A 26,114-nucleotide genomic window follows, 5' to 3' on the forward strand; every position below is an offset into this window, starting at 1 on the left:
CATTGGAATAATTTCGTTACACTGACTAAGGTTGAAGAAAATTGAAGAAAAAAAAAAGTTTGTAAAGATTATTGTGGTTGGATTGTCATTATGAGGAAATTGATCATCAAACTGTTGAGAAAATAATAAGTGTTATCAAAGACTTTATGAACAACAGCGTATATCGCATGCTCATTATTTACAAACCGAAAATAATAAACGAGAAGCTCAAAAGAAAAGAAAATTTAATAAATGCATAGGGAAATATAGAAAAAGAAGATGAATCAAATGACAAGGCAAACAACAGAAAGAATAGAAAGAGAAAGAAGGGAGAAAGAAATAAATATATTAGGAAAGAGAGTAGATGAAAGAAGAGAAAACTCAGAAATACATCAGAAAAGACATAAAGAGAAAGAACGGACGAAACAAAGAAATAATACAATTATGGAAAGAGAGGTAGAGAAATGAGAGAAAAACATTGAAATATATAAGTAAAGAAAGAAACAGAAAAGCAAATATATACAATTATGGAGAAATAGAAGATGAAGGCCGTAACAAGAAAGAAATCCATTAATGGTAACACAAAAAGTGAAATAACGGGAAAACATTTTGTCGATAATGTTTGCTGAAGTACGTCGCTAATGTTTATGTGTAAAATGTGATTATGCAGTGCGTGTGCTTGTAAATTTGAACTTTTCTATCCGTGTCTGACTGACACATCTCATTTCTTATCCCCCGTTTATTTTCCAGTATATTTTCTGTCATTCCAAAAAAAATTACACCGGTATAGTGGTGAATTGATTGTGTATGTTTATTTTGGAGATCTAGATATAACAATTATATAGAATAGAATATATAATACCTGCCTTCTCGGCCCGATGATACATCTACTAAACTGACACTGAAATGAATACAAAGCAATAAGTTTGTTTACCACAATTGAAATGAACTTTCCTATGAAATAATGTTTCAGATATTCCAAGAAAGAAGAACGATCGCACTGATACAATTTCGATAAATATTTACTAAAAAATGGAAAATAAATCCAGTATTCAAGTCAAATAAAGACATGATTCCTCCTTTTCCATCCGCTATACTTTGTATAAGTGGGAATGGTCTAATTAAATATGGTGCCAAAAAATCCATCAAAGAATAACAAGTTACGTTGATTAAATTTCCTCATAACGGTACTTTAAAAAAAAAAAAAAACAATTGAAGAAACAAATTAATCACTCCAAATAAAAACCAGGTTCTCCCATCTCCTATTTACTATTTAGGCAACAATTTTTGGAATTTTCGTAATACCAGTTATTCTAAGTGTAAATCAAATTTGCTATTTATTTCTCAAATTCTGGAATAGGTACAGTTTGTGATTGAAATACATTCAACAATATAAAGGAGAATTGACTTAATTTTTTAGGTCATTCACTCGGCCCATGAATTTCAAAATTGTTTTGTTTACATTATAGGGTCGTTCAGACTTACATTAAAAAGTGAGATTTAAAAATCGATTTTTGCATCGCGATCCAAAATCTTTTTGTTAGTTTTTTGGACGGATTAATTTCACTAATCTTCGAGATTCGCATCGCTATCCAATTCGCAGTAATTCTTGGGATTTTTCACAATAATCGCGATAGTTTGCCGGGCGCTTTGTGTGTGATTGGTATCAGGCGCGTTGGGGGGGGGGGGGGGGGGGGTAAGGTCGCCTTTTTTAGGTCAGCCATGGAAATATTTTTTTAATTTTTTTTTTTTTTTTTTTATTATTAAAAAAACAAAAACAAAAACAAAACAAAGGGGGGGGGGGGGTTTATACACATAAAGATACCAAAGGGGTGGGGGTTTAACCCCCTAAACCCCCCCCCCCCCCCCCGCGTACGCGCCTGGTACACTGTATATTGATTTGTAAAATAGAACATATCCAAATTTGTTTAAATACACAAGGTATTCAAATCGCTTTTTTTAACAGCCTATAAAAGTCCAGGACATCCTTGAAACAGTGAAAAGAAGAAAATGGAATTGGCCGTAGGAAGGACAATCGCTGGAACTCAGCAATCACTCACTGGACACCATATGAGGGAAAACGAAACAGGGGACGTCAAAGAAAAAGATGGCGAGACGAGCTGCAACAGTACTGGTGAGAGACAAATTGGCACCAACAGGCAATGAACAGAGGCATTTGGAAAATGGCCTTCATCCTGCAGTGGATCGAAAATGGCTGAAAAATTAAGTAAGTAAAAGGTAATGGTATAACATTTATGGCAGGACAGATATTTACATGTACATGTCTGGTAAAAGACGGTAACAACAATAAAAGATTGTTCTTTAGATTTTATAATACTTTTTGTTCAGTTTGTATTAAATTTCAAATCCACTAGGGATTCCCAAAGAGAAGATAAGAGACAAATGAAATAAAACTAAATAATTTCCTTTTGTGAATGCATGTATTTTCATTTTGTTGATTATAATACTGTTTTCGTTAAATGAATAAGTTTTGATCTACACAGACGTCAGGTAATTCCATTATCACATTTCAATGACCAAAGCCATATAAGTCAAAGGACATTTTATCAGTTTTTTTAAATTAATGTCAAATACCCACGAACCCACTATGAAGCCTTGTGGAACACATTAATGTCTCATAACATAGAAATAAATACCGGTAAGCTGCATAATACGCTCCATGTGCATGTTCAATTCAATTCATATTTATTTCATTTCCAACAGAAAGATAAACAAAGGTATTACATTTTTTCATACATAATTCATTATTTCTTGGTAACTATACAAATACACTTTGCACATAATAAAATTACTACAAGAAATTATGATTTTCTAAAGAAACGGGGGGATCCACCAAAAAGCAGTGCTTGCAGTTTGTGGATCCCCCAGAAAAAAAAATATCCTTGTTTCAAATTGTGCCTACGAAGACTTGGAAAACAGAAAGACAATATTACAAAACAACAAACAGCCACGAAACGACAAGGAGAAGTAAAACCGATAAAAGATGATGGAAAAGGGAAAACGGGTGAAGAAGGAAGAAGCAGGACAAATCATGACCAAAGAAGAGGTAATTATATTTGTAATTCTGGGAAGGTAAGATCATAAGACCAAATAAATATTAAAATTAATCGAGCATATGATAAATAAAAATAAAGATGATTACCAACTGTTATCAGATTATTATTGTATGTTACTATAAGATTTGAGCAAAAATATTTTTAGTTTTTTCTTGAAAGAATTTAGGGATGGACTGATTTTAATACCTTCACTTAAAAAAATTCCAAATTCTAGGACCATCAAAATTCCAAAATGAAGTCACTTAAAAGATAAAGATGTACATTGCCAAAAAGAAATTCACCAATTACAAAGTGAGTGCCAACTTTACATTAAATTTTCAGGTTTAACCTTCGATCCTGATCAAGAATGTATTCTCCGTTTTGAATTTTCACAAAATAAAATTCAATTTTTCATAAATATTCCTGCATAATAACTTCTACTTTTATAATCAATAGTCATTGCATCTTATACATCCTGAAGAAGTACTTATACAGAGCCAGATTAAGACTGATTGTATCTAATCAAATCATAATATATGTGTATATCCCCAGATTCCGAAAAAGATCACAAGCGCATCTTATTTCTTTGTTATGGCTTCTTGTAAATCCTGCACAAGAGTGTTTAGCCCTGCCTGTGGCATATTCACTCTGAAACCTCTCATCACTCATCACCACTTTTTTCTTATATTTATATGGCAGGTTCGCTAGCCGGGGGACTAGGGAGTAGTACTGTAGTGTTCTAATTCAAGTTAACATCAAGATATAGTCGTTGTGTCTGTTGGTCAGATGACATCAAGACTCTCATCAAATGTTGATTGGGACTAAAGTCGATCTCTGGACCTCATCTAGGACTGGTTCAGATGACATCAAGACTTTCATCTAATGTTGATTGGGACTGTAGTCTCTGGACCTCAATTAGACTAGGACTGGTTCAGATGACATCGAGACTTTCATCTAATGTTGATCGAGACTGTAGTCTCTAGACCTTTTCTTGTCTTACTGGTCCAAGATGACTAAGAACTTGTGATACGCTTGCTGCAGATTTATCTGTGTATGTTGTTCAGATGACATCAAGACTTTCATCTAATGTTGATTGGGACTGTAGTCTCTGGACCTCTTCTTGTCCTACTGGTCCAAGATGTCTAAGAACTGGCGATACGCTAGCTGCAGATATATCTGTGTATGTTGTTCAGATGACATCAAGACTTTCATCTAATGTTGATTGGGACTGTAGTCTCTGGACCTCTTCTTGTCCTACAGGTCCAAGATGGCTAAGAACTTTATGATAAGCTTGCCTGCAGATACAGAAAATATCAAAAAGAAGGAGGAAAATTCATTATATTCTGTGACTTCACCACATGGGTAGTCATTTTAAAAAGAAATGTCAGGTTTGAAAGGGGATAGAAAAGAAGAAAGAAAAAAAAAAGAGTGAGAGAGATGTGTTCTTTCAGTTTCATTCTTAGGAAGGCTACTTGATATTGTAGGAATAGAGGGAGAGAAAATTAGGAGAGGTGTTCTTTTGAGAGTGGAGTCATGAAAAGGACTGGTGAAACAGCTTATGTATGCAAAGAGAGATCTAGGCTCGATGTCTTGAACAGGATGACTGTTTGTCATCAGGAGAATAAAAGCAAGAAATTGAACATAAATGTACCTTTCTTGTATTTGTATTTGCAATATTTGTTTGTTATATATTTGTAAAAATGCAAAAGAAAAAGAAAATCAAACAGAAATAAAAAAAATCAAATCAAATCAAATCAAATCAAATGTATCCAAAATACAACACTTTTATTATAGTAAACTAAAAAAGTACAACTGCGATTTGCATATTGTAAAGTTGAAGAAGAAACATCCATGTCATTGTGAAATAAATATCTAGTGTTCACTGCATGACTGGTTGGTTCATATTGTCCCTGTATCTAAGTTAATTGTGAAGCAAAAAGAGCTGACATTTCAGTAAAACACATTTAAAGATGAAGTTGAGTTCTGGTCATGCGATTGCATTGTGAAAGAAACGGTGTGGAATCGACCAGAAAAGGTTGATCATCTAGCATATAAGAATTTGTGTGTATTGCAAGGTTCTGGAATCATCAAAATGATAAGAAATTTGGCCAAGTCTTGGTAAAGTTACAATCACTGTACACAGAAAGATGTATATGGGACTACAGGAATACGTGGCGTAAAATTCCTACCCTGGATTTTTACGATGTTATATGACATATTTAGAATATGAAGGCATTTGAAGAGCCATGCTATTCAGGGAACATATCTTATCTGATGTTCTTCCACACTTGCATAATAATAATGATAGCGCTCACAAATTATTTTTCACCTCTCCCAGAACTCAACCTTCTCTTTAACGTAGTCCATCTTCATATATCCAAGCCATTGCGTAAATATGGGCTCCCTGGGACTAACTCAGCATGTCTGGGCTCGGTCACCACTGCTCATTTAGAAATACAGAATGTAAGATTACCAACTCAGATTACCTAAGCACTGTATCCACTCCAACTGCTCTACGATGCTCACATTCTTCAATTAATCTGGTAGCATCGGGTATAAGTCGAATCACAAGCTTTGGATGTAAGACAGCGAGAGACTCTAATCTTGCTAATGATGACTTACGATGATGATGGATGTGACGAGACAAGAAGCTTCTTACAACACTTACGAGCTCAAGTCTGAAAAAAAAAAGTAATAATTTTGTTTAAATTTGCATACTGTTACGAGTGGTTTCCTCTATCCGTTGTCCCTAGGTCCTTTGCTCCACAACAACAGAATACACAACACAAAGTGGTTAGATTTCAAGGGCTGATCTTCATTTTGAGCTTTGTTCTTCAACTCCAAAACTAGACTCACTCGTCCTCAGGACGGTTGGTACAATGTATCTAGAATCGGCCGATACACCCATCACAATACTTACTCAAACCAGACTCTATTATTACACTGGCTTTACCTGAGGATCACATGTATTGCACCATGGCACTAATGTCCTTAACCACTTCACTGCTATTGGCTTAAATCGTGTTCATACACCCTGTGCTACTGCATTTTCGTTCTGTACAAAAACCTGCCCAAAACTGTACACTATACACACAAAAAAAGCCAGATTTTTTTTGGAAGAGCGCCACCTACTGTTCAAGACCTGTATAACATCATTGTAGTGCTAATTACACAATAGGGCTTGGCATTATGCAGTGCTGCGGTCTTGAAAGTGCAATGCACATGTACGTGGATAGCAGTCAAGTGGTTAAACAGTCACTAATCTACATTTATTGATCTCCACCCAGGTGTAGTAGCTTGGTGTGGGTACCTGGTAGGAAATCATTCCTTGAATGCTTTTAGCACCTTAGGGCAGATAGGCCAAAGCCAGGGTACTAATGCTACTTTGTATGAGCCTTGGATATCCCCAGCATGGGATGGGTAAGTGAGCAATACAAATGTAGCTTTTATTATTATTTAACTACTCCACTGGTGTCTGTACTCCTTGCATTCAAGGAAGTCCTCACAATCAGGTATTTATGTTGTATACCTTCATGGAGCATGGCAAATTAAGACTATTTTTTAGGCCCAAGGATAAACATGCCATGCCTGAAACTCACAACCTTCATGTCTCCAGTCAATTGTGCAAACCGCTTGGTGACAGTTGTAACTACAGTACCTTGCGTTTGAAAGAACACCTAGAACCAGACTCCTTGTAGTACACACATGTAGAGCAAGGTTTTGTTTTGGTTAAAAAGCCAAATCATAATATTTTCTTCTGTGTCTGCTTTAAATGATCTCTTGACCAACTTTCTATCCCATACCATCTTTGCAGACATTCATATTGTATATAAAACCTAACATGTTTTTCATCTTATGATGTTTCTAATTGCAGTTTTGACTCTGTGTCTGAAAGTCATTAACATACATTCAATTTTTCATTAGCAAATGGTATCACTAGACCATAATATACAGTGCATCCCAGAAAAAACGAAACCGAGAATTATCAATGTTCTATCATAACTTAGTCACATTTATAATTGATAAATGACACATATTTGTAAAGCTTAGATCCTCCTCTTTCATTTAAAGCAACTCATATGATGCATATTTCATGCATGAGTGATTAAAATCAATTTGAAGAGAGGAAACCAAAAAGTCATTTGGCGGAAAGTATCTGAATTTCAAAGAGAAAATCACATTTTTTTCTGGGACGTTTTTTCTTGGGACGCACTGTATACTGCAAATCAAATACCATCAACCTAATTATCCGTCTCCTACTTCAGAATTCTGAAAATGTTGACTTACTCGAGCTCTTGTGGGGTATCAATCTTGCATGCATTCATCATCTGTGTCAGAATCTGTGACATTTGACCTTTGACCGACGTGGAATCACACAGCAGCATGAAATTCAGAACGGCACCAAGCAGAACTACGGTGTCCCTGACGAATAAAAATGAATTGGAAGGTGGTTATCATCTTATGACAGAGCATCACATTCAGTACTTTTAGAAAGTAAAATGCATGAGGTGAGGTACATTTCAATAACATCATTTACACTTTAAAGGTAAAGACCAGTATTGGAAACGCCCCAATTTCAAAAAATGAAAAGGAAGCTCTCATTACCAATCATGTGAAAGAATATGTTTTGACTAATACATGATGATAAAAAATTTGCCAGGAAACCGCCTACTAATTCATATATTTGGTAAATTTGTTTCTCTCATGGTCTGTGAGAGATATAGGGTAGTCCCATATACATCTTTCTGTGTATAGTGCTTGTAACTTTACGAAGAATGGGCCAAATTTCTTATCATTTTGATGATTCCAGAACCTTGCAGATGCTAGATGCTAGATGATCAACCTTTTCTGATTGATTCCACAACGTTTCTTTCACAATGCAATCGCATGACCATAACTGGTCTTTACCTTTAAAACAAGAAAAAAGAAATCTGAATCTATGTCAATAAATAGCAATGAATATCAATTATTATATCCCGCATACTAAGAATCTTGCAAACTGATTGGTCTAAACGAGGTCACATGATAAAATATAGATAACTACTATCTACCTGAGATAGTACTTTTGTAAAGTAATTTTTTGCTGCTACCCCACTTGCCCACCCTTGCCCATTGCATACGCATAGCAAAGTAGGTTACGCGAAATGTCAAAGTCAATGTCGATGTCAAATGAGCGCGCATCGACTGCATTACATGTATGCATGTTGCGCTTTGTAAAATCTAGCTGAAGCTAAACTGTCTGCAGAATCAGTTCTTATTATTATGTAAAATTCACTTTAAATAGACCTTATTGTCGATGTGGGATATAAAACAAATATTAACCTCCTTTACTCGGGCAATGGATACAAATTATCATCGCCTCGGTGATCTCGGGGCTACCATCATCCCTTGCCTTGCGGCTCGGGATGATAGTAGCCCCGAGATCACCTCGGTGATGATAATTTGCTCCATTACCCTCGTAGTCGATTAATATTTGCTTATTATCCTGACAATGAGAGCTTGTACATTATGTAAATGGCAATCCCTATCTACTTTACAAATGCTTTGTACGTCATTCATTAATGACTAGCTAAGATAGATGCCTCTAAACAATCACTTGAAAGATAAGAAAACAAAACAAAAGGTACAATTTCATGACATGCATGTACAATGTAAGCTATGAAAACATATGAGGCAACATGAAATAAGAGAACAAAATTCTTTTTGTTAAAGCACATCCATCTCTTTTCAAGTTCTATTTTGACATGGGGGTGTTTCACAAAGACTAAGATCGACTTTAAGTTGGACTTAACTATGGCAGGCTGTTCATGCCACTACTTCATCTAACCATTCCTGGCATTGGTTTCTCAAGGGACGAACAAATCATGGTCACAAATTTACATTTTTTGATAGTTTATATATTGCAGGAAAAAATATTATCTAGAGATCATATTTGAGATACCAATGGTAAGAGCAACCAGTGGCATGAAATTATGAATGGCCTATCCTAGTTTAGTTCAACTTAAAGTCAATCTTAGTCTATGTGAAACACCCCCCATGGTACATTAAGTCACTTCTGCAGTGTAAGAATGATGAGACCCTACCACTGGGCAATGAGCAACTTCAACACACGCACCAACAATTCTAAGGAATGTCTTTGAGACAAAAACGAAACAAAACATTATAATACTAGGCAAAAGATAGAGGCCGATTTAATTTTTACAATGGATCGGTACTTTATGAAATGAACCTGTCTGTAAACTGAGCTTGCAGATACCTGGTTATCTGTGCCATGTTGGTAGTCCTGTGCATCAACTCCTGAATAAAGGCAATAGCTTGGGAGGTGTATGGACCTACTTGCTGTGGATTGCCAGATAGAAAGCGATCCTTGAATTCACTCAGTATAAACCTCCTCAGGGTGCTATAGAGAACATCAAAACATCATCAATCAACATTTCTTAAAATGCCTATGTTTTTGTTGTTTATTTATAGCAATGAAAAGTTTTAGATTAATCATTATTAAATAAAAACACAAAGCAATACATAACAATGGTGGCAAATGATTTACATGATAAACTAATAAGAAGAGTTTTAAAAAAAGTATGTGGTACATAAATCAACAAAAGTGTAAACAGAGTAGCACAATGGGTCACCAGTACATAATGCATGCCACGCATCCAAAGCAAATACAGAGTTACAAACAGGTAGAAGCAGGGAGCAGAGGCATGTACATTGTAAGAGAGTGGGAAACCTAATGCTGCCTTTATACCTTGATGTCATTCAAAGCGAACAGAGCCCCCTATGACTGTGCAATCATGGGCATTTTGATCAGGTTTCTTGCATATTTCTTGACTTAATATTCTTAATTGTCAACCCGTTTTATAGAACAAATAATTCATGCATTAGTGATATGCACTGCACTTGGTTTAAAAGTCACAATGAGTTGGATAATAAACTTGACAAGTCTCATTCATTATTGTGAATTAACCTGCGTGCAGTATCTATTCACTAATGCACTCACAAACATGAATCATTTGTATACTAACCTGTCTTTCGGATCCACAGAAGTCTTAAAGGTAGAACTCAATGCTTTCTGTGAAACAAACAAAAATCATCTTCACAAATAATACATTAATTATAAAGTCTCTATTTGCTTTAAAAATCCTAGATATTATTATCACAGCATTAGTTCTGAAGACCATAGTGCTCAATAATTTGAAGGAATGAATTCAACCAGGTACCCACTTACCATACTGCAACTGGGGCGAGTGTGGCAAAGATAGATTGATGTTTCGACAAATCCTGTAACTTGTGATCTACAGGCCGGTGACTTATCAAACAAGACCACAAGAGTCCACTGACACAGGGTACATACAGTATCTTATCAAATTCACATAAATACCTACATCCATTACCCATAGAAAGCATATTTACGTCCGATTACATCTGCAGGGAATTAACTCTTCACAAGAAATCGTCTCTCAACAGTTCCAAAGGTTTATTAATATTGTAACTATACAACCTTCCATTCATTCAAGACAATGCTAGTGAATGCCTGACATGGCAAAATCTATCATATTACTAAAACTTTAAGAAGTGAGCTCGTTTCTGGAGGTCTAAAATCTCAATATCATCTGGAGCCAATAGAGCTCTAATTCCAGGTAAAATTATTTAAGTTAATTCTTTATATGCCATACAAATAATCTCCCTGTGCCATATTGTATTTATTGTGGGATAAATATATACCAAAGGCTTTGAGATTATCTAGCTGTTTCCAGAGCAAGAATAATCTATGCCAGTGTTAAAGGGTTGTCATGGAGCTCATCAAGACCAAAAATTGATAATTTTGCAATCCATTGTGTTGCACAAATCATCTCCCATCAAAAGACCAGTTTACTAACATATTCAAATTGTCTGCATACTTTTTAAAAAAAAGGTTGTTTTGACAACCTGAAAGCTTGCCCAAGGCTTGCTCGACATAGCAACAAGTAATACATGCAGACTGGACTCCAAGTATTGAAGTTCATTCATTGATAACAGGTTAACTAAATAACTCATCACTAGGTCCCAAGGAAAGAAACATCCATAGGTTTGAATATTTGTTATTAAGCCGGTCTATTGTTGCCTATTTATTGTTTTGTGCCAATTTGCACGTGTGGAAAATGAGTGACTGTGCAGAGGGGCACAGAAAGCAACCAAAGAGTTAATGCCCTCCCATCTCCAATCAGACGATATATGCTGTATATGATACATACCAACAGTGGATGAAGGCCTTCTCCAAACCCCGATGTAGAGAGTTTCTATAAAAAGAAGAAAAAGAAAGTATGTTATATGGAATAAAAAATGTAGTACTTTAATTAACAGAATTGACTGAACAAATAAGAATGGGTTCTACAACTTCGCCATAATTTCTTTATTTCTTACATGTACATGCACCAATGCAACGAGTAATGCAGAAACATTGATAGATTCGATGGCAACAAAACTCCCACTTCATTTTCACATTTCATTTCATTTCATTTCATTTCATTAATTCAGTTCTGATTGGTAGACCATTCAATTTACCCCCCCCCCCCCCCCCAATTTTTTTTCCAATCAGACTTAGGCAGGCCTGAAACTGTATCTCCAAGTTCAAGGAAAAACTTGATGCCTTGTGATCCCTTGAATTGAAATGACGATGGTTTATTGTTAACTGACTGAGTCAGTTGTGAATACATAATAAAATCAGTATAAATTAAAACATACGTGAGGAAATATGAACGTATTAAGAACATGTGCAAGCAAAATACTTTGATCTTGTATTCATGAATATTCTTTTTTTTTAAAATTCAAACTCTAGAATATGTGGAACTCACCACTTTGTATCTGATGAAGTAATGACATGTGATTTCTTTCAACTTCCTCTGGATGTAAGAATCTCTAGAAACATCATGGAGACCAATACCTTCTACAAACTAGTACCAAAAAGACAAACATGGAAACCAGTAAGAAAAAGGCAGATAGCATTACGAGAAGATTATCATTATTTATTTATTGCAACAAAAACCTGAGGTTTGATTTCTAGATTGTGTTCTATACATATATTTGACTTAAGTTCTGATACTGAACAAAGAATATTTAGGAAAATACATTATGTAACAAAAAAAGAAAATAAAGAATTAAATATCAACCTCATCATGAGCCTCAACAAGGCTACATTTAACTTTTAAGGTTTTTAACAAAAATGGGGAGTAGGGCATAATTCCCCACAAATTAAAACCCCACTGTACTACTTGCTCCCTCTATATAGGAAACAATGCCTAATCAGTGACCATTGGTCCCCCATGATCCTCTTTTTCTTATGTTAATTGAGAGCTGATTTGATGAGATAGCCACCAGTCAGTGAGCACCCTGGGTGGTCTAATCCAGAGCTGCCAACCTTGTGCGACCAAAAAAAGGAATCATGATGGCAAAAAAAAGGAATTTCAAGCAAAAAAGAGGAATTCATAAAAACGAAACTTACAACCACGCGCGACACACTTCTAATGCAGAAATGTTCATTCCTCATGCTTTTTTTTCCATACAAGCAGGTTTTTTTGTTTTCATTATTTTGGTATTATCGGCATTTCATTCTTTTTGAGAATATTATTCTCTTCAAGTATGTTTTAAAATTAGTTTTCTATTGAATTTGGGATCAAATCACCATTTTAGGGCAGTTGTTTGATGTGTGGTAGACCTAGACTATCTATGTAAAAAAAAAAAAAAAAAACATTATTAAAAAAAAATTATTAAAAATTTAAAAAAAAAGTATTTTATGAAGCCATAGAGCAATTTAAACAAGTTTGGAGTTTAAATCTCCAGTGGTTCTTGAGATATCATGATAACAATCTCAATGTATGGAATTTCATAAGTTGACCTCTGTGACCCTTGACCTTTGACCTACGTGCTCCAAAATCTAATCAGATTGTCTTCCTATGGCGATACACACTATCATTAAGTTTGAAGTTTAAATCTCCAGTGGTTCTTGAGATATTATGATATGGTGATACATACTATCATTAAGTTTGAAGTGAAAATTCTCCAGTGGTTCTTGAGATATCGCGATAACGATCTCAATGTATGGAATTTCATGAGTTGACCTCTGTGACCCTTGACCTTTGACCTACGTGCTCCAAAATCTAATCAGATTGTCTTCCTATGGTGATACACGTACACTATCATTAAGTTTGAAGTTTAAATCTCCAGTGGTTCTTGAGATATTATGATAACAATCTCAATGTATGGAATTTCATAAGTTGACCTCTGTGACCTGTGACCTTTGACCTACGTACTCCAAAATCTAATCAGATCGTCTTCCTATGGTGATAAATACTATTCCCGAGTCTTAAGTTTAAATCTTAAATGGTTCTTGAGATATTGTGATAACGGTCAAACGGGACGGACGTACGGACGGACAACCCGAAAACATGATGCCTCCGGCACCACCTTCGGTGGCGGAGGCATAAAAACGTAATACCATAATTTGGAGGAAAAACAGAGTAATTCTGGCAAAAACGGAATGGTTGGCAGCTCTGCTAATCCCTCCTGGCCAAACTAGTACAGAAGGCCTTTAAGCTAATAGGGCGCAATTTTAACACAAACTTAAGGTATTCCCATTGGTTTCCAAAGGGAGCAGGGGGAGCTGTTTGTGCACCTTAATCCCTCCAATGATCTTTGCCCCTAGCCCCTCCATCATCTCCGTGGCAATCTTACCAGATGTAATGATTCTCTGATGGAGTTGTGCTGGTTTGCTGGGAGAGGTTTCTTGAGGTTAAAGACTCCAGGGAAGAGGATCAGTTCTGTAAGTAGACCGGGCAGCTGGGACTGGGAGGATCCCTGAAGTCAAAACAAAGGAGACTAAGATTATAGATCATTGTTGGAATTAAATATCAATGATCATTATCATTAAGTTTGTTTGTGAAAGGCGATGCAAAGCTTTGGAAAATTTTGAAAATTGGATGGATAGTACATTGTAATTCTTTAAAATGTTGATATTTGAATCAGGGAATAATTTTCCTGGTATCGCATCGCAATTTGCTATGCATTTTTGCATGACTGCTATACAAAATATCTTTTGTGTAGCAGTTTTCTTCCATAGAAATGTACAGAATTTCATTTGAAATATTTATCCATCGGCTGAAATTGCTAATCAAAAAATTTGAGGAAAATTATTCCCTGTGAATGTTTTATAAGCACTAGAAAATTATGAGAATGAGGGGTCAAAAAAAAGAAGAAGCAAATAGCCTTATAGTACGTTGACCTGAGAATTAACAATAGATACATAATTATAATACACAGACAGACAAATAAAACACAATATTCTTATTCTACAATGATTCTCAGACATACACACACATAGCCATTACTAACCTGCGAGTAGAGAACATTCCCACAATGCTTGACGGCGTGACCCACTACTACATACATCTGGTTCATCTCCTCCAATGACCTTTGACCTCTAACCTGAGTTCTTACCAGTGATACCAGGTCACCAAGGTACTGCAGTGCTATGCTTCGACGTTTTAGTTTGTCTTGGTAAGTCTGTATAATAGATTCAATACCAACACCGTTCAAATTAATTTTCAATTCCAATTCAGTATCTTTTACATCCATTCTTTGCAAACATGTAGATGCACTATGGAAGAAGCAGCAATAAAAAAAATACAAAAACAAGCAAACAAATAAATTTAATCTTAAAGCACATTGATACCAACAAATAAAGCTCCTAATTCAGTTTCAATACTAAAAAGAGAATATTTTGAAGGCATCATAGTAAAGTGGTTCATTCACTCGACTCTCAATCCAAGGGTAGAGGGTTCAGGGTTCAGCCCGACACTCCCTTCTTATGAAAAGACATTAATCCATTATATATCTATATATAAAGAACAAACTATTATTATTATTGTTATTATCATATGTAATATAGTGATCTCTTACCTGTGCTGAAGAAGAGTATTTTCCCAGTATGTGGAAGAATCTGAAAACAGGCGTTTGGTTCGAAGCTGTCAGATTATCATCTGCACCCTAAAAACATAGAAAAACATAAAAAATAGTTCATGGATTAAAAATCCTAGCAATTTGTCTCTTTCTCCAAGAACTTGTTTTAATTTGGGGATGAAGCAATGTGTCAGAAATAATTTTTCTGTTACTCCCAATATTGCAGATTGAAAGTACCGGTATGTCATTCAAATTGATAAATAACACTAATTACACAGAGTAGCTTACCACGCTCTGCATCATGCTAACCACTTGAGGGAGCTTCATGACCAGCCGTCCAAGCTCCTGCATCTGTTCCGAGGCTCCTGGTGTCTGGATAGATGCATGGATCCATGCTCGTACCAGGAGACAATCCATGGAGTCGGCTCCTGATGGAGTCTCCAGGCTCTCCATGAAGGATTGGTTAGGCAGCAGGTGACACAGATAACGGGTTCGGATGCTGGGATAAGATCAATAATAAAAATAATAATATTGGATAATTATATATCTCCAATCATTACCCCCGCTCTGCTAGGTAGCCCATTACAGCTCTCACACGTTTAAGGAATTCCTTCCTATCGGTACCCATTTAACATGTGGGTGGAGAGTGGCAAATGTAGTCTAATATCTTGCCAAAGAACATTAGTGCAGCGGCAGGATTCGAACCGTGGACCCTGTGATCCACTAGACCACAACACCTCTATCGTCAAACAGGTCACTCAGATGGATCTACATGATGCAACACATCTATACGTCTCACTGACTTTTATCCAATACATTTGTCAATACAGTCAAACCTGCTTTAGTGACCACCTGTCTACAAAGACGGCCTGTCTACAAAGGCCACATTTGTTGTTTCCCTTGAAAATGGTTTCTCATTGAATCATGTACTAAATGAACTTGTCTACAAAGACCACCTGTCTACAAAGGCCACATTTGTTGTTTCCCTTGAAAATGGTTTCTCATTGAATCATGTACTAAATGAACTTGTCTACAAAGACCACCTGTCTACAAAGGCCACTTTTTGTGTTTCCCTTAGGTGGTCGCTGTAGACAGGTTTGACTGTATTTGTAATAATCAAACAATGAAAAGTGTGTCAGAGCATTAACCTATTACGGATGGACATTCGACATGATTTTTTCTTTGATCCAATGAGAGTCACCGCCTTCTGATTGCATCTTAATGAGAACATTCAGCTGTTTAACAATAACGACTGGGTAAGCATTTTCGGTCATTGACAAAGGAGCAATTTCCCTCTCTTGGGTTTTGTTTGGATGGTGTGTTCTCTAAGATTGTGTCTTAAATAAAAACATCCCCAATTGGGAGCAGCAAAGTTGAAAAGTAGACGATTGTGGTGATATGAAATGTATTATTACTGATTCGCACACACCCATGACCTTATAAACCAATTAGAAGGCCATGATCTTAATAAGCCCTGTGCGTTGTAACTTTGGAATATTATAAGGAAATTAGGGGAAACGGGATTTTAAATCACAACCAATCCAAATATAACCTCTATCTGGTAATATCAACATGTTTTTCAAAACAAAATACAGTACACGGAACAACAATTTCTGATTATAAGCCAGAACTGCACATCGATTTCCCATGATTTAAACAATTTATTATCTTCTGCGCATGTAGATTAACATGTTTAAAATCACTATCTTGATTCTCTCCCGGCTTATTGGCAGTGACCCTCATGAGATCAAAATGAAGAAAATTGTACGGAATGTTATTAAGACGACATTGACGGAGACAATCACAATGAATTTTTAAACGATGAATGTCCATCCGTAATAGGTCCATGGTCAGAGGAAGAGAAATAGGGATAACAATGAAAGGATCAGCCTATGGAAATGAGAGAATTCTGTAGTCTACAGGTTGCAGGTGATTTGGAGTGTTTCACTAACACTAAGACATGTAGATCCATCATAAATGATTGATATTACGTTGAAGTGAACACTATACCTTGGATGAACCTTGCTGGTTTGTAGACCAAAATACTGGAAGAGATTCCACACTGGTGTATCGCAACATGATGATCTGCAAAAAAAATCAACAATGTGTAACAAATATCATATTGTCATGGTCAGATAGGTTAATTATCAGACGAATACAAGATATTTGATCGTTTTGTATCCTGAAATAAAATAAAATTATATTTAGAAAAGTGTTGTTGAGAGAAAAAAAAATGAGATAAGTTTGAACTTCAAGGAGCGCTAATGCTGTTAGAAGTAATACCTACACAGCAGCTCAGTTGTTAATGATCGGTATCAGACAATACTGTACATGTAGATTTAAAAATTCTTTCATAAAATTCCTTTATTGATATCTAGAACAAACATAATTATCTAAAGGTTACGTGAATGTTAAAAACAAAAGACAATTTTCAAAGGAAGATTTCACCATTAAAATTCTTAATACAATCAGGAGAGACTTGGTATTTTTCTAAGGAGTAGAACAAAATGCGAAGACAATAGATTAACAAAAATCTGTATTTTGTATGAAAAAATAAAATCTTGTTTTTCATTTTCAAATTTTGGCATGAGATACTGCAACTCAGACTTTCCCTTTTCAAAACAAATACCATACCACTAGCGGATTCAGCGTTTGAAAAAGAAATGGGTGTGTGTGCTGCGCCCTGGCACCGCGCCACAGCGCCACACCCCTACATCTGCAACTCAATACTACACATAGTAGACTTACATATCAGCAGCAAGAAGAGTGAATCCTGCAGCGACGTCAGCAAGCTGTGAGGGTGGGGTCTGGGTAGTAGCATGCTGCTTCACAAACGGATAGATGTGACTCCATAGAGCATCAGACGTTACTAAATACAAAAATCAATCATTCAATCAATCGGTCAGTCAATCAATCAATCTACTGACCAGTTAACTATTTAATCAATCTAATCAATCAATTAACCAAGTAGTTAATTCCATTCAACTGAATTGTATTGTATAAGTAATATTTTATTTCATTTTGTTGCTTTTAAGCTACATTGAACATGTTGAATAATTATACTGAGTTAGACAGTACCACCTGTGCGCTTAGAAACGCCTGTATTAAGCGCCCTATCAATTTCATTATTATTAATCAATAAATCAATGAATTAATTGATTAATCAGTCATTCAACTGACCAATGAATCCATTGAACGATCATGGCTATATACAGACTGTGAGAAAGGCATCCTTGGAAAGTGTTGAAACGTAGCAGTATCTGTCTGTTCTAGGCACTCTGTTTTAGATTTACTATTGTATTAGTGACATTTACAGCTTTTTTGTGGCTCTCTTCATCTGTAGACATTTTGTCTAATGTCTCTTGCAACAAAGTGAAATCTCATTCCCTTTACATGGACATGTACACGTCTTATTGATATCAAGACAATATTCCTAAGAAAACAAGATACATTACCTTTGTATTTTGTCATTAATGGACTCAGCGTTTTTTCATTCGCTGGTTGATTGGTGAGCTGTTTGTAAAGGCTCCTGTAAAACAATAATGAAATCATAATTGAGACTCTGTGAATGAAGATCTAATTAGGATTAGCGATAATCATCTTATAAAGAAGTTTAGTCGTGACATAATGCAGTTGTACTGTGCAATCTAACTAAGGTATTTCTAGGAACATTAAAGCCAGGATGCAGCAAGAAATCTCTATATACATTTAAAGGAATTTTTTCCCATTGGGTACATATTTTGGCAACCCGAGGCATGAGTGGCAGATGTAGAGTAATGGTATTGCTTAAGAACATTAAATCTCTTTCAGATATGCGGTCATAAACCATAGTGGTTCTTTCTAACACATATATTAATAAATGGCAACTGTGTACAACAAAGGTCTTGTGTGTGTGTTAACAGACCTCTGTGTTGTAAGATACAGAAATGGGAAGCATAGTACTTGAGGTCATATTTTATATTATTTTTAAAAAATGCTGCAGTCTCTGTCTCATACCTGAATGAGGCTTTTATTGTCAAGGCAAGTAGCTGAACACAGTGAGGGGGTAATGTGTTAATGTGTGTATGAGAGGAAATGATTGAGAGATGGATAGAGAAGGGGAGAGGAAGGCAGAGAGACAAAATGAGAAAGAGGGAAGGGAGGAGGAGGGAGAGACCCGATAGAGAGACCTAGAGAATGAAAAAAAGGGATCAAAAGATTAAACTGACCTATGTCTTGCCATGGTAGTTTGTACAAACATGAGAACAGATCGGATCTCCTGCTCTCCTGCTGATGATAACAACTCTCCAAGACCACTAGCTGAAAAGATAAATAAAACAATCCTAATCTATGTTGATTATTAGTTTCAATGTAAAGTGGGTTCTATTATTTCTCAGAAACATACATGTACATCAATTAAGACTTGTCCATGAAAGATCTTCAAACATACTTTGATCGGGAAGGAGCATTCGTTTGGAAGCTTTATTGATGAGAAGTCGAATGTTTTCAACACCTTATCACAATTGTGAAAAGGAGACAGCTACAGTGGTTTGGGCATTAAACTAGATAGAAGAATAGGATGGCAAACAACATCTTGCAAATATGAACTAATGTGAATAGAAAGGGGGGCAGACCAACTAGGAAATGGACTGGTAACATCAAGTAGTGGAAGGGCATGTCATATGAGCAGTTAACAAGAATGGCTGAAGACAGGAAATTATGGAGAACCTGTGTCTCAAGGTCCATTTCATAGTCGCCTAGGTGGCCTCTAAGCTATAGGACATAGATTAAAAGTTTATCACTCGAGTGTTAAAAATGGCTAATACTAAATTCACTGAAATTAATAAGTGATATAATCTTCATGTGACTGACCAATGAACTTGTCCTCAGATAGATTGAGAAGGTTGCTAGAATCAATGACCTCTTGAACTCCTTCCAGGTAGCACACGATCAGATTCCAGCAATCAGACTTCCTGAGAGTATCACACTTGATCTGATTGTAAGTTCTGTTCAAACACAATGCAATCAAATTTGTCGCATTCGTTACTGACTACATCAAAGATTTATTGATTGTAAAGTATTCGGTATTGATTGTAAGTTTCCAGTATTGATTGTCAAGTATCCGGTATTGATTGTAAAATGTCCTGTATTGATTGCACAGTATCACACTTGATCTGATTGTAAGTTCTGTTCAAACACAATTCAATCAAGTTTGATGAAGTACATGTATTTTGTCGCATTCGTTACTGACTACATCAAAGATTTATTGGTTATAAAGTATCCGGTATTGATTGCAAAGTATACAATATTGATTGCACAGTGTACAATATTGATTGCACAGTATACAGTATTGATTTCACAAATTATTGGGTTTGAGATGTATATTGATAGCTTCTTTAACCCTCCGTGTGTACCAATGTCGGTCTTGGGAAAGGCATTGAACCCCGCCCCAGTCTGGCTGATGCTGGTTATCCCAAACATGTTCGGCTACGGCTGAGTTATCAGCTCGGCGGAGCCTGACATCCCTCTTATGCTCAGTGATTCTTTTGATCCCTTGTTGACCATACATTGCGAGACAAACGAATGTCACTAGCGATATCATTTTCGATACTATATCCGCAATGAGTAATATATTTAGTATTATCCATTATTAATTGCACATTATACAGTATTGATTGTATAGTATCCATTTCTTGTTGGGAATACATTTTGTAAGTGCATAAAACACATAGTTGTATATAACAACAATAACACCTACCATCAACAAAAACATATTTCATACAGGGTACCCAAATTTATCCCATTCAATCCCCAATACGGGCGATGGCAAGAGCAACACAAAAAGTGGCCTTTGTAGACAGGATCCTTTAGTACATGATTCAATGAGAAACCATTCTCAAGGGAAACAACAAATGTGGCCTTTGTAGACAGGTGGTCTTTGTAGACAGGTGGTCACTAAAGCAGGTTTGACTGTAGAAGTATATGTTGAGTTGATGTCTCACCTTACTACTGTATTGAAGGAGGTCATTAGCTTATCAGAAACAAGCTCAAGATCACACTGTCTTTCTTCATGAACCAGACACAGAGCAAGTAATCCTGTAAAATTAAAAGAAATTAATATTTAGCATTTATTATCCATTCAGAATTTTGTTTTCACTGGTAAAAGGTTTAGAGTTTAGGGCTAAAATTAAGCAAATATTCCAAACAGGCAAAGCTATCATTTAAACAATTTGAATATATAAATACTCAACATACTCTCTATTTTGTGTGTTGTTGTAAAAACACAACTTTATTTTGCATTAAGTATTAATGACCAGCCTACCTACATGTACATATAGATGTACATGTACTTCAAATATTAAGCTCATTTCTAGCTCCATAGAATTATCTGGATTACCAAAATTGCTCATCTCATACAAATCTAATACTTGAGTACGATGTCGATACGATAAAAAGAAACGGAAGAAAGAAACATTACTTTAATTGAATTCCTTATAGTCACACAAATTTCATCTGCCTTTAGTATATGACATATGACCAGTAAGTGGTGTAAAAGTCTTATTTTTTGGTTAATGTGCAGGTTTGGTAGATCATTACTAGCAATGCATGTATGACTACAAACCTGGGCAGGTATTTAATTTAATACTTATGACAGAAATAGGAGCATTTTACTCATTTTTTTTTGGCTTAGATACAATACTTAGCCAACTTCGGTATTCAGGTGAAACTTTTGGCTAAAGTATTTTACCCTAAATTTCAGCCAGCTCCCTACCAGACTTAAGCCATTTATTTTTTAATCATTGATTGACAGGCTTATGGTTTCACTTTTGATTGACCGTGTGATGTCACAATGCTTATCAGTAAGCGTTTTGCCATAAAGTCGGCATGCGAAAGAAAATCGCTTAAATGTGATCTGAATACATGAAAGACATTTTACTTAGCTCAACCGAGTCTTTAAAAAAGTGTTAAAGTGAATAAAGGCCCTGAATTCAAGATTCTCTGACGGGAGGCACAAAAACCAACACATCTCTGACAAGCAAGGAAGCAAACAGACAACAACAAAAAAACAAGCAATGGATATACCTCTCCAGATCAAGAGCTGTCTGCTGATGTTTGTGTTGGTGACTGGAACCAGATCAACAAAGTCAAGTACTCGGATTGTCTGTCATGAAACAGGTAGAAACAGAGAGAGAGAGAAGGAGAGAGAGGGGGGGGGGGGAGAGAAGATAGATAGATAGATAGATAGAGAAAAAGGGGGGGGGCAAGAAATGGGATGGCAGATAAGGCAAAAGATATGATATAAACCATTGTGCCATAAATTTAATATACATGCACCACATGCCTGTATCTGGCCACATGATTTCAATAAAAAAAGTTGTTATATCATATTGAGATTTAACACTCTGAAAACAGACAAACACACATACCATTAAAAAGGATTGTTTATTTAATGATAACTCATATGTTGGCCATTCTCCTAATCTGTTCACACTGCTTGAAGTCTTTGGCGAAATACATGCCTATGGCTAAACATATATGCTTTTTTTTCTGATCAATGTTTCCTTCTCAATCAAAGTATGGTGAAGAATTTTATATGTATGCGCCACTATTTAAAAAAAAGAAAAAAAGAAATGAACCAAATCTGGTGAATATTTGTAACAGCATTCAAATAAATATACTTTGTCCATGCACTATATTATTTCACAAACATAAAATAAGAAACACTGAATATTTCCACAATCAGTAATAGAGTTAACAATCATGATCCAGCTCTCACCAATGATGAAAGGTCAACCAAGAGGGCAAGGGTCAAGAAGAGGTCAAAGAAATGTTGCAGACCAATGTCACCCAGCTCCTGCATGGTACGACTGTGAAACTTGGAATACAATCTGGAAGAAACAATTAATTCAAAATGAGATAAAATCTTACATTCATAATACCATGTCACTATGTTAACAGTATTCTAACATGGAAAATAAATGAAATGAATTGAGTTTAGGTTAATGATTCTTTTCATGTCATAGTGGTCCCCTTGGTAATACTTGGTAATGTATTGATTACAAAATTACCAAATAACTTTGACATGCCTCATTGTGTGAAGCTGAAATGGTAGAGTGGTTCATTCACTTGACTCTCAATCAAAGGGTTGACGGTTCAAATCCTAGCCCAGAACTAATGTCCTTTGGCAAGATATTAATCCACATCTTCTACCCTCCACCACGGTAGGTACCTGGCAATTGCTGGGGTAATAATAATTGCAGGATCTTCAGGAAAAACAGCACTGAAACTGATGAGGCTACCCTGGGTAAGAAGTGAATATTATTATTATTACATAACATGTAATGTACCTACCTTCCTTGTAGCTGTTTCCATGCCTGTGTGTTATTAGCTGCGTTCCATTTCGTCATCTTACAAGCCAAGATACGGAGGAAGAGATGAAAACTCGTCTCCTGCCCACCACTGAATAAACAAAGAAATTTAAACTTCTCAAAACGATTAGGAATAATCTCCTATTGACTAATCATATACGGTATTCACATAATGACAATACTGCATCAAGGACGAAACAAACAGTTTAACCTGCTTAACCCTATTTAGTCCGGGGGGGGGCTTCAGAAGCCCCCCCCCCCCCTCAACATTTTTCGCGATAATTTTTTAACGCAAGAAAATCTTGCACTGAAATTTTGTGACTTTTCTCTTTCGAGTCTTGCGCATTTTTTGAAAGAAATTTTTCATAAATCGGACCTACCATTACAAAGTCATGTGTCCTTTTGTCTTTGCATGTCAGCCCGAAAATCGCTCATTTTTGTGATTTGTGTACAAAACATGGAAATCCCATTTTTCAAATAAAGAGATAAAACATTGGTTATTTGGTCTTGTTTCTAGTTAAGGTGTTTATTTTGGGGTCAAAATAGTTGAATTATAGTTGGAAATGAAATAAAACAACAAAAACAATAAAATACATAAGTTAAAAAAACAAAGAAATACATAAGAAATTATCAAAACAATAGATACTATAAGGAATAACCCTGGTTATTTAATTTTTTGTGTTGTATTATTATTCCAAATGGTCTAACAAATATATGTAGTGAAAAAGAATGCCTAAATATGAATAATGTCTGATTTATGGGCAAAAATGTGAATTTTATGACCTTATTTGCATAAATTACCATAAATATGCAAATGAGTGAATTTTTCAAAAAAAATTTAACTTACCATAGTATTCTATACACTTCACTTGACATGTATGCAAATTTTCGTGGCAATCGGTCGTTTCACGACCGAGATCATGGGTGGGGGGGTGGGGGGGGGGGGGGGGCTTAAAGCCCCCCCCCCCCCACCCCCCGGGCTATGCAGTTTCAAAATAGCCCGAGCTAAATAGGGTTAAGGCACCCTCCTGAATAGAAAGACCACCTGTCTACACAGACCAATTTTTTGCTGTGGTCCTTAAACAGAATTTCTTATTGAAACACGTACATAAAGACCACATTTATTGTCTTCCTTGCACGGTCTTTACACACAGGTTTCACTGCATTCATATATTCACATATGACAATACTGCATCTAGGTCACTACATAGGAGGGAAGTATATCTGTCCAGAAAATGTGTGCAAGACTTGATGCAACAAGCCACAAAAGTTTACCCAAACATATATTTGGCCAATGCTACAAATTTGAGGGTTCAACTCTTTCCAAATTGTTTTCAAAATGGCTGACAGTGATATCTCAAGTATAGATTTCTAAAGGTATACCATTATTGCTAAAATCCAGGTACTGAATGCAATGTATGGTGGAGCTGGACCTTGAATAAATCCTTAGAAAAGCAGAATTCAAGCAGCAGAAATGCTGGTTCTTAAGAAGCATGCCTAGGATACCTTACACTGACTGAGCCTGATTGGTTCATGCTTGGAGAGTTCAAATACAAAGGTCTATTCTGATTGGCTAAATGTAGCAAAGTTTTAGGTGTATCTCATAAAATATACATCTTTACTGGCAATTGCTAGCAGAGCTTAAAAGTGTTTGATATACTTTTTTTTAGAAAGGATAAACATGTAGTATACAGACTGTTCCAACGGTTAAAGAAACATGTATACCCCCTCATCAGCAACTGTGCATTCTGATTGGAATAAACCAGGAATAAGTAATCAGAAGACGGATTCTAAGTGGTTAAATATCAGAAGTATTGTGTTTGTTTGTAATATGGGATCAAGTGAAATCATTGGTGACTTGGTGTAATTTCTTACCTCGAGTTCTGATCATCACAACGTTTCTTGCAAGTCTGAAACCATCCCAGTGCTGATTTACTGAAAGACAGGAATAAAACCATAAATGAAACATTTATACATTAAACCAAGAAAACGATAATCAAATTAAAATTTCTTGAAAAGTGCTGATATATATCACAAAGCAGGTACTCATGATGCTCCAGTTACAAGTAAGGCTACCAACAGGTGCTCACAGCATTCAGGAAATTCCTTTTTACCAGATAATGCCTGATATTCTCTTTGTGAAGCCATGACTGAATGCATCAAAGATAACTTCATTGAATGTTTTGGTGGATGCAATCTACGATCAAAAGCCAATAACCTATAATACGGTAAAAATATGAGTTTAAAAAAAATATTTAAAAAAAAAAAAAATGTTAAATTTTTTTTGTTTTTGGTTGTTGTTGTGAAAAATGAGATCCAAAAGTTTGAACAAATTGCACTTGTGTTAAGATAACTATTACATATCAAATAGAAAATCTGCCTGATTGAGGTTTAATAGTCACCTGAAATGTGAAGCCTTTTGGTCTGAAAAAAAAAGGCACAGGCTACATATTGCATATTAATTTATGATGATATTGTCATTTGACATACCTGATAGTTGCCAGACCCTGTATGCCTTGCCCTGGAACGGTAAGACGATGATTCTGAAAGAAAAAATTTGAACATATGGGAGAACTCATTAATTCTCACTGAAGATGCAATGTACGAAAATATCACACCCTTGGTGTAGCCTATAAGTAATATAAGCCTATAAGGGCAATATTTGACATGCGTTTCTTTTCTTGGTAGTGTTTCTGCCTAATTTTCGTCATCTAATTTTACTCGTAGGAACCCTGACTATGTGATATAACTGGTTTGCACTGTTCTTAGGAAGTAATCAGGCTATTTGTACCACATG

The 26,114-nt window shown here is 35.8% G+C and overlaps 1 protein-coding gene across 3 annotated transcripts in view; it reads right to left on the reverse strand.

The window, feature by feature from the left end:
- Positions 1 to 2,401: 2,401 nt before the first annotated feature.
- Positions 2,402 to 26,114, reverse strand: part of LOC594799 (protein MMS22-like) — a 40,518-nt gene continuing 16,805 nt past the window's right edge. Inside the window, exons 15-37 of one of the 3 annotated variants that reach the window (XM_030994691.1) lie at positions 25,808 to 25,860; positions 25,193 to 25,252; positions 23,301 to 23,408; positions 22,726 to 22,837; positions 22,032 to 22,110; positions 20,951 to 21,044; positions 19,821 to 19,954; positions 19,178 to 19,268; positions 18,425 to 18,498; positions 17,718 to 17,838; positions 16,980 to 17,054; positions 15,258 to 15,468; positions 14,970 to 15,056; positions 14,403 to 14,573; positions 13,746 to 13,868; positions 11,870 to 11,968; positions 11,270 to 11,314; positions 10,061 to 10,107; positions 9,292 to 9,435; positions 7,323 to 7,457; positions 5,522 to 5,713; positions 4,279 to 4,330; positions 2,402 to 3,945 (exon numbers count right to left, since the gene is read on the reverse strand). In XM_030994691.1, coding sequence (XP_030850551.1) covers positions 3,892 to 3,945; positions 4,279 to 4,330; positions 5,522 to 5,713; positions 7,323 to 7,457; positions 9,292 to 9,435; positions 10,061 to 10,107; positions 11,270 to 11,314; positions 11,870 to 11,968; positions 13,746 to 13,868; positions 14,403 to 14,573; positions 14,970 to 15,056; positions 15,258 to 15,468; positions 16,980 to 17,054; positions 17,718 to 17,838; positions 18,425 to 18,498; positions 19,178 to 19,268; positions 19,821 to 19,954; positions 20,951 to 21,044; positions 22,032 to 22,110; positions 22,726 to 22,837; positions 23,301 to 23,408; positions 25,193 to 25,252; positions 25,808 to 25,860 — 2,361 coding nt within the window. In that variant the 3' untranslated portion in view covers positions 2,402 to 3,891. Of the gene's footprint in view, positions 4,331 to 5,521; positions 5,714 to 7,322; positions 7,458 to 9,291; positions 9,436 to 10,060; positions 10,108 to 11,269; positions 11,315 to 11,869; positions 11,969 to 13,745; positions 13,869 to 14,402; positions 14,574 to 14,969; positions 15,057 to 15,257; positions 15,469 to 16,979; positions 17,055 to 17,717; positions 17,839 to 18,424; positions 18,499 to 19,177; positions 19,269 to 19,820; positions 19,955 to 20,950; positions 21,045 to 22,031; positions 22,111 to 22,725; positions 22,838 to 23,300; positions 23,409 to 25,192; positions 25,253 to 25,807; positions 25,861 to 26,114 lie in introns of all 3 variants that reach the window. The other 2 variants (XR_004065849.1, XM_030994689.1) reach the window with 2 other exon arrangements.

The sequence above is a fragment of the Strongylocentrotus purpuratus genome, unplaced genomic scaffold (genome assembly GCF_000002235.5).
Source record: "Strongylocentrotus purpuratus isolate Spur 01 unplaced genomic scaffold, Spur_5.0 spur5_scaffold_21, whole genome shotgun sequence".
In the NCBI taxonomy this organism is placed as follows: Eukaryota; Metazoa; Echinodermata; class Echinoidea; order Camarodonta; family Strongylocentrotidae; genus Strongylocentrotus; species Strongylocentrotus purpuratus.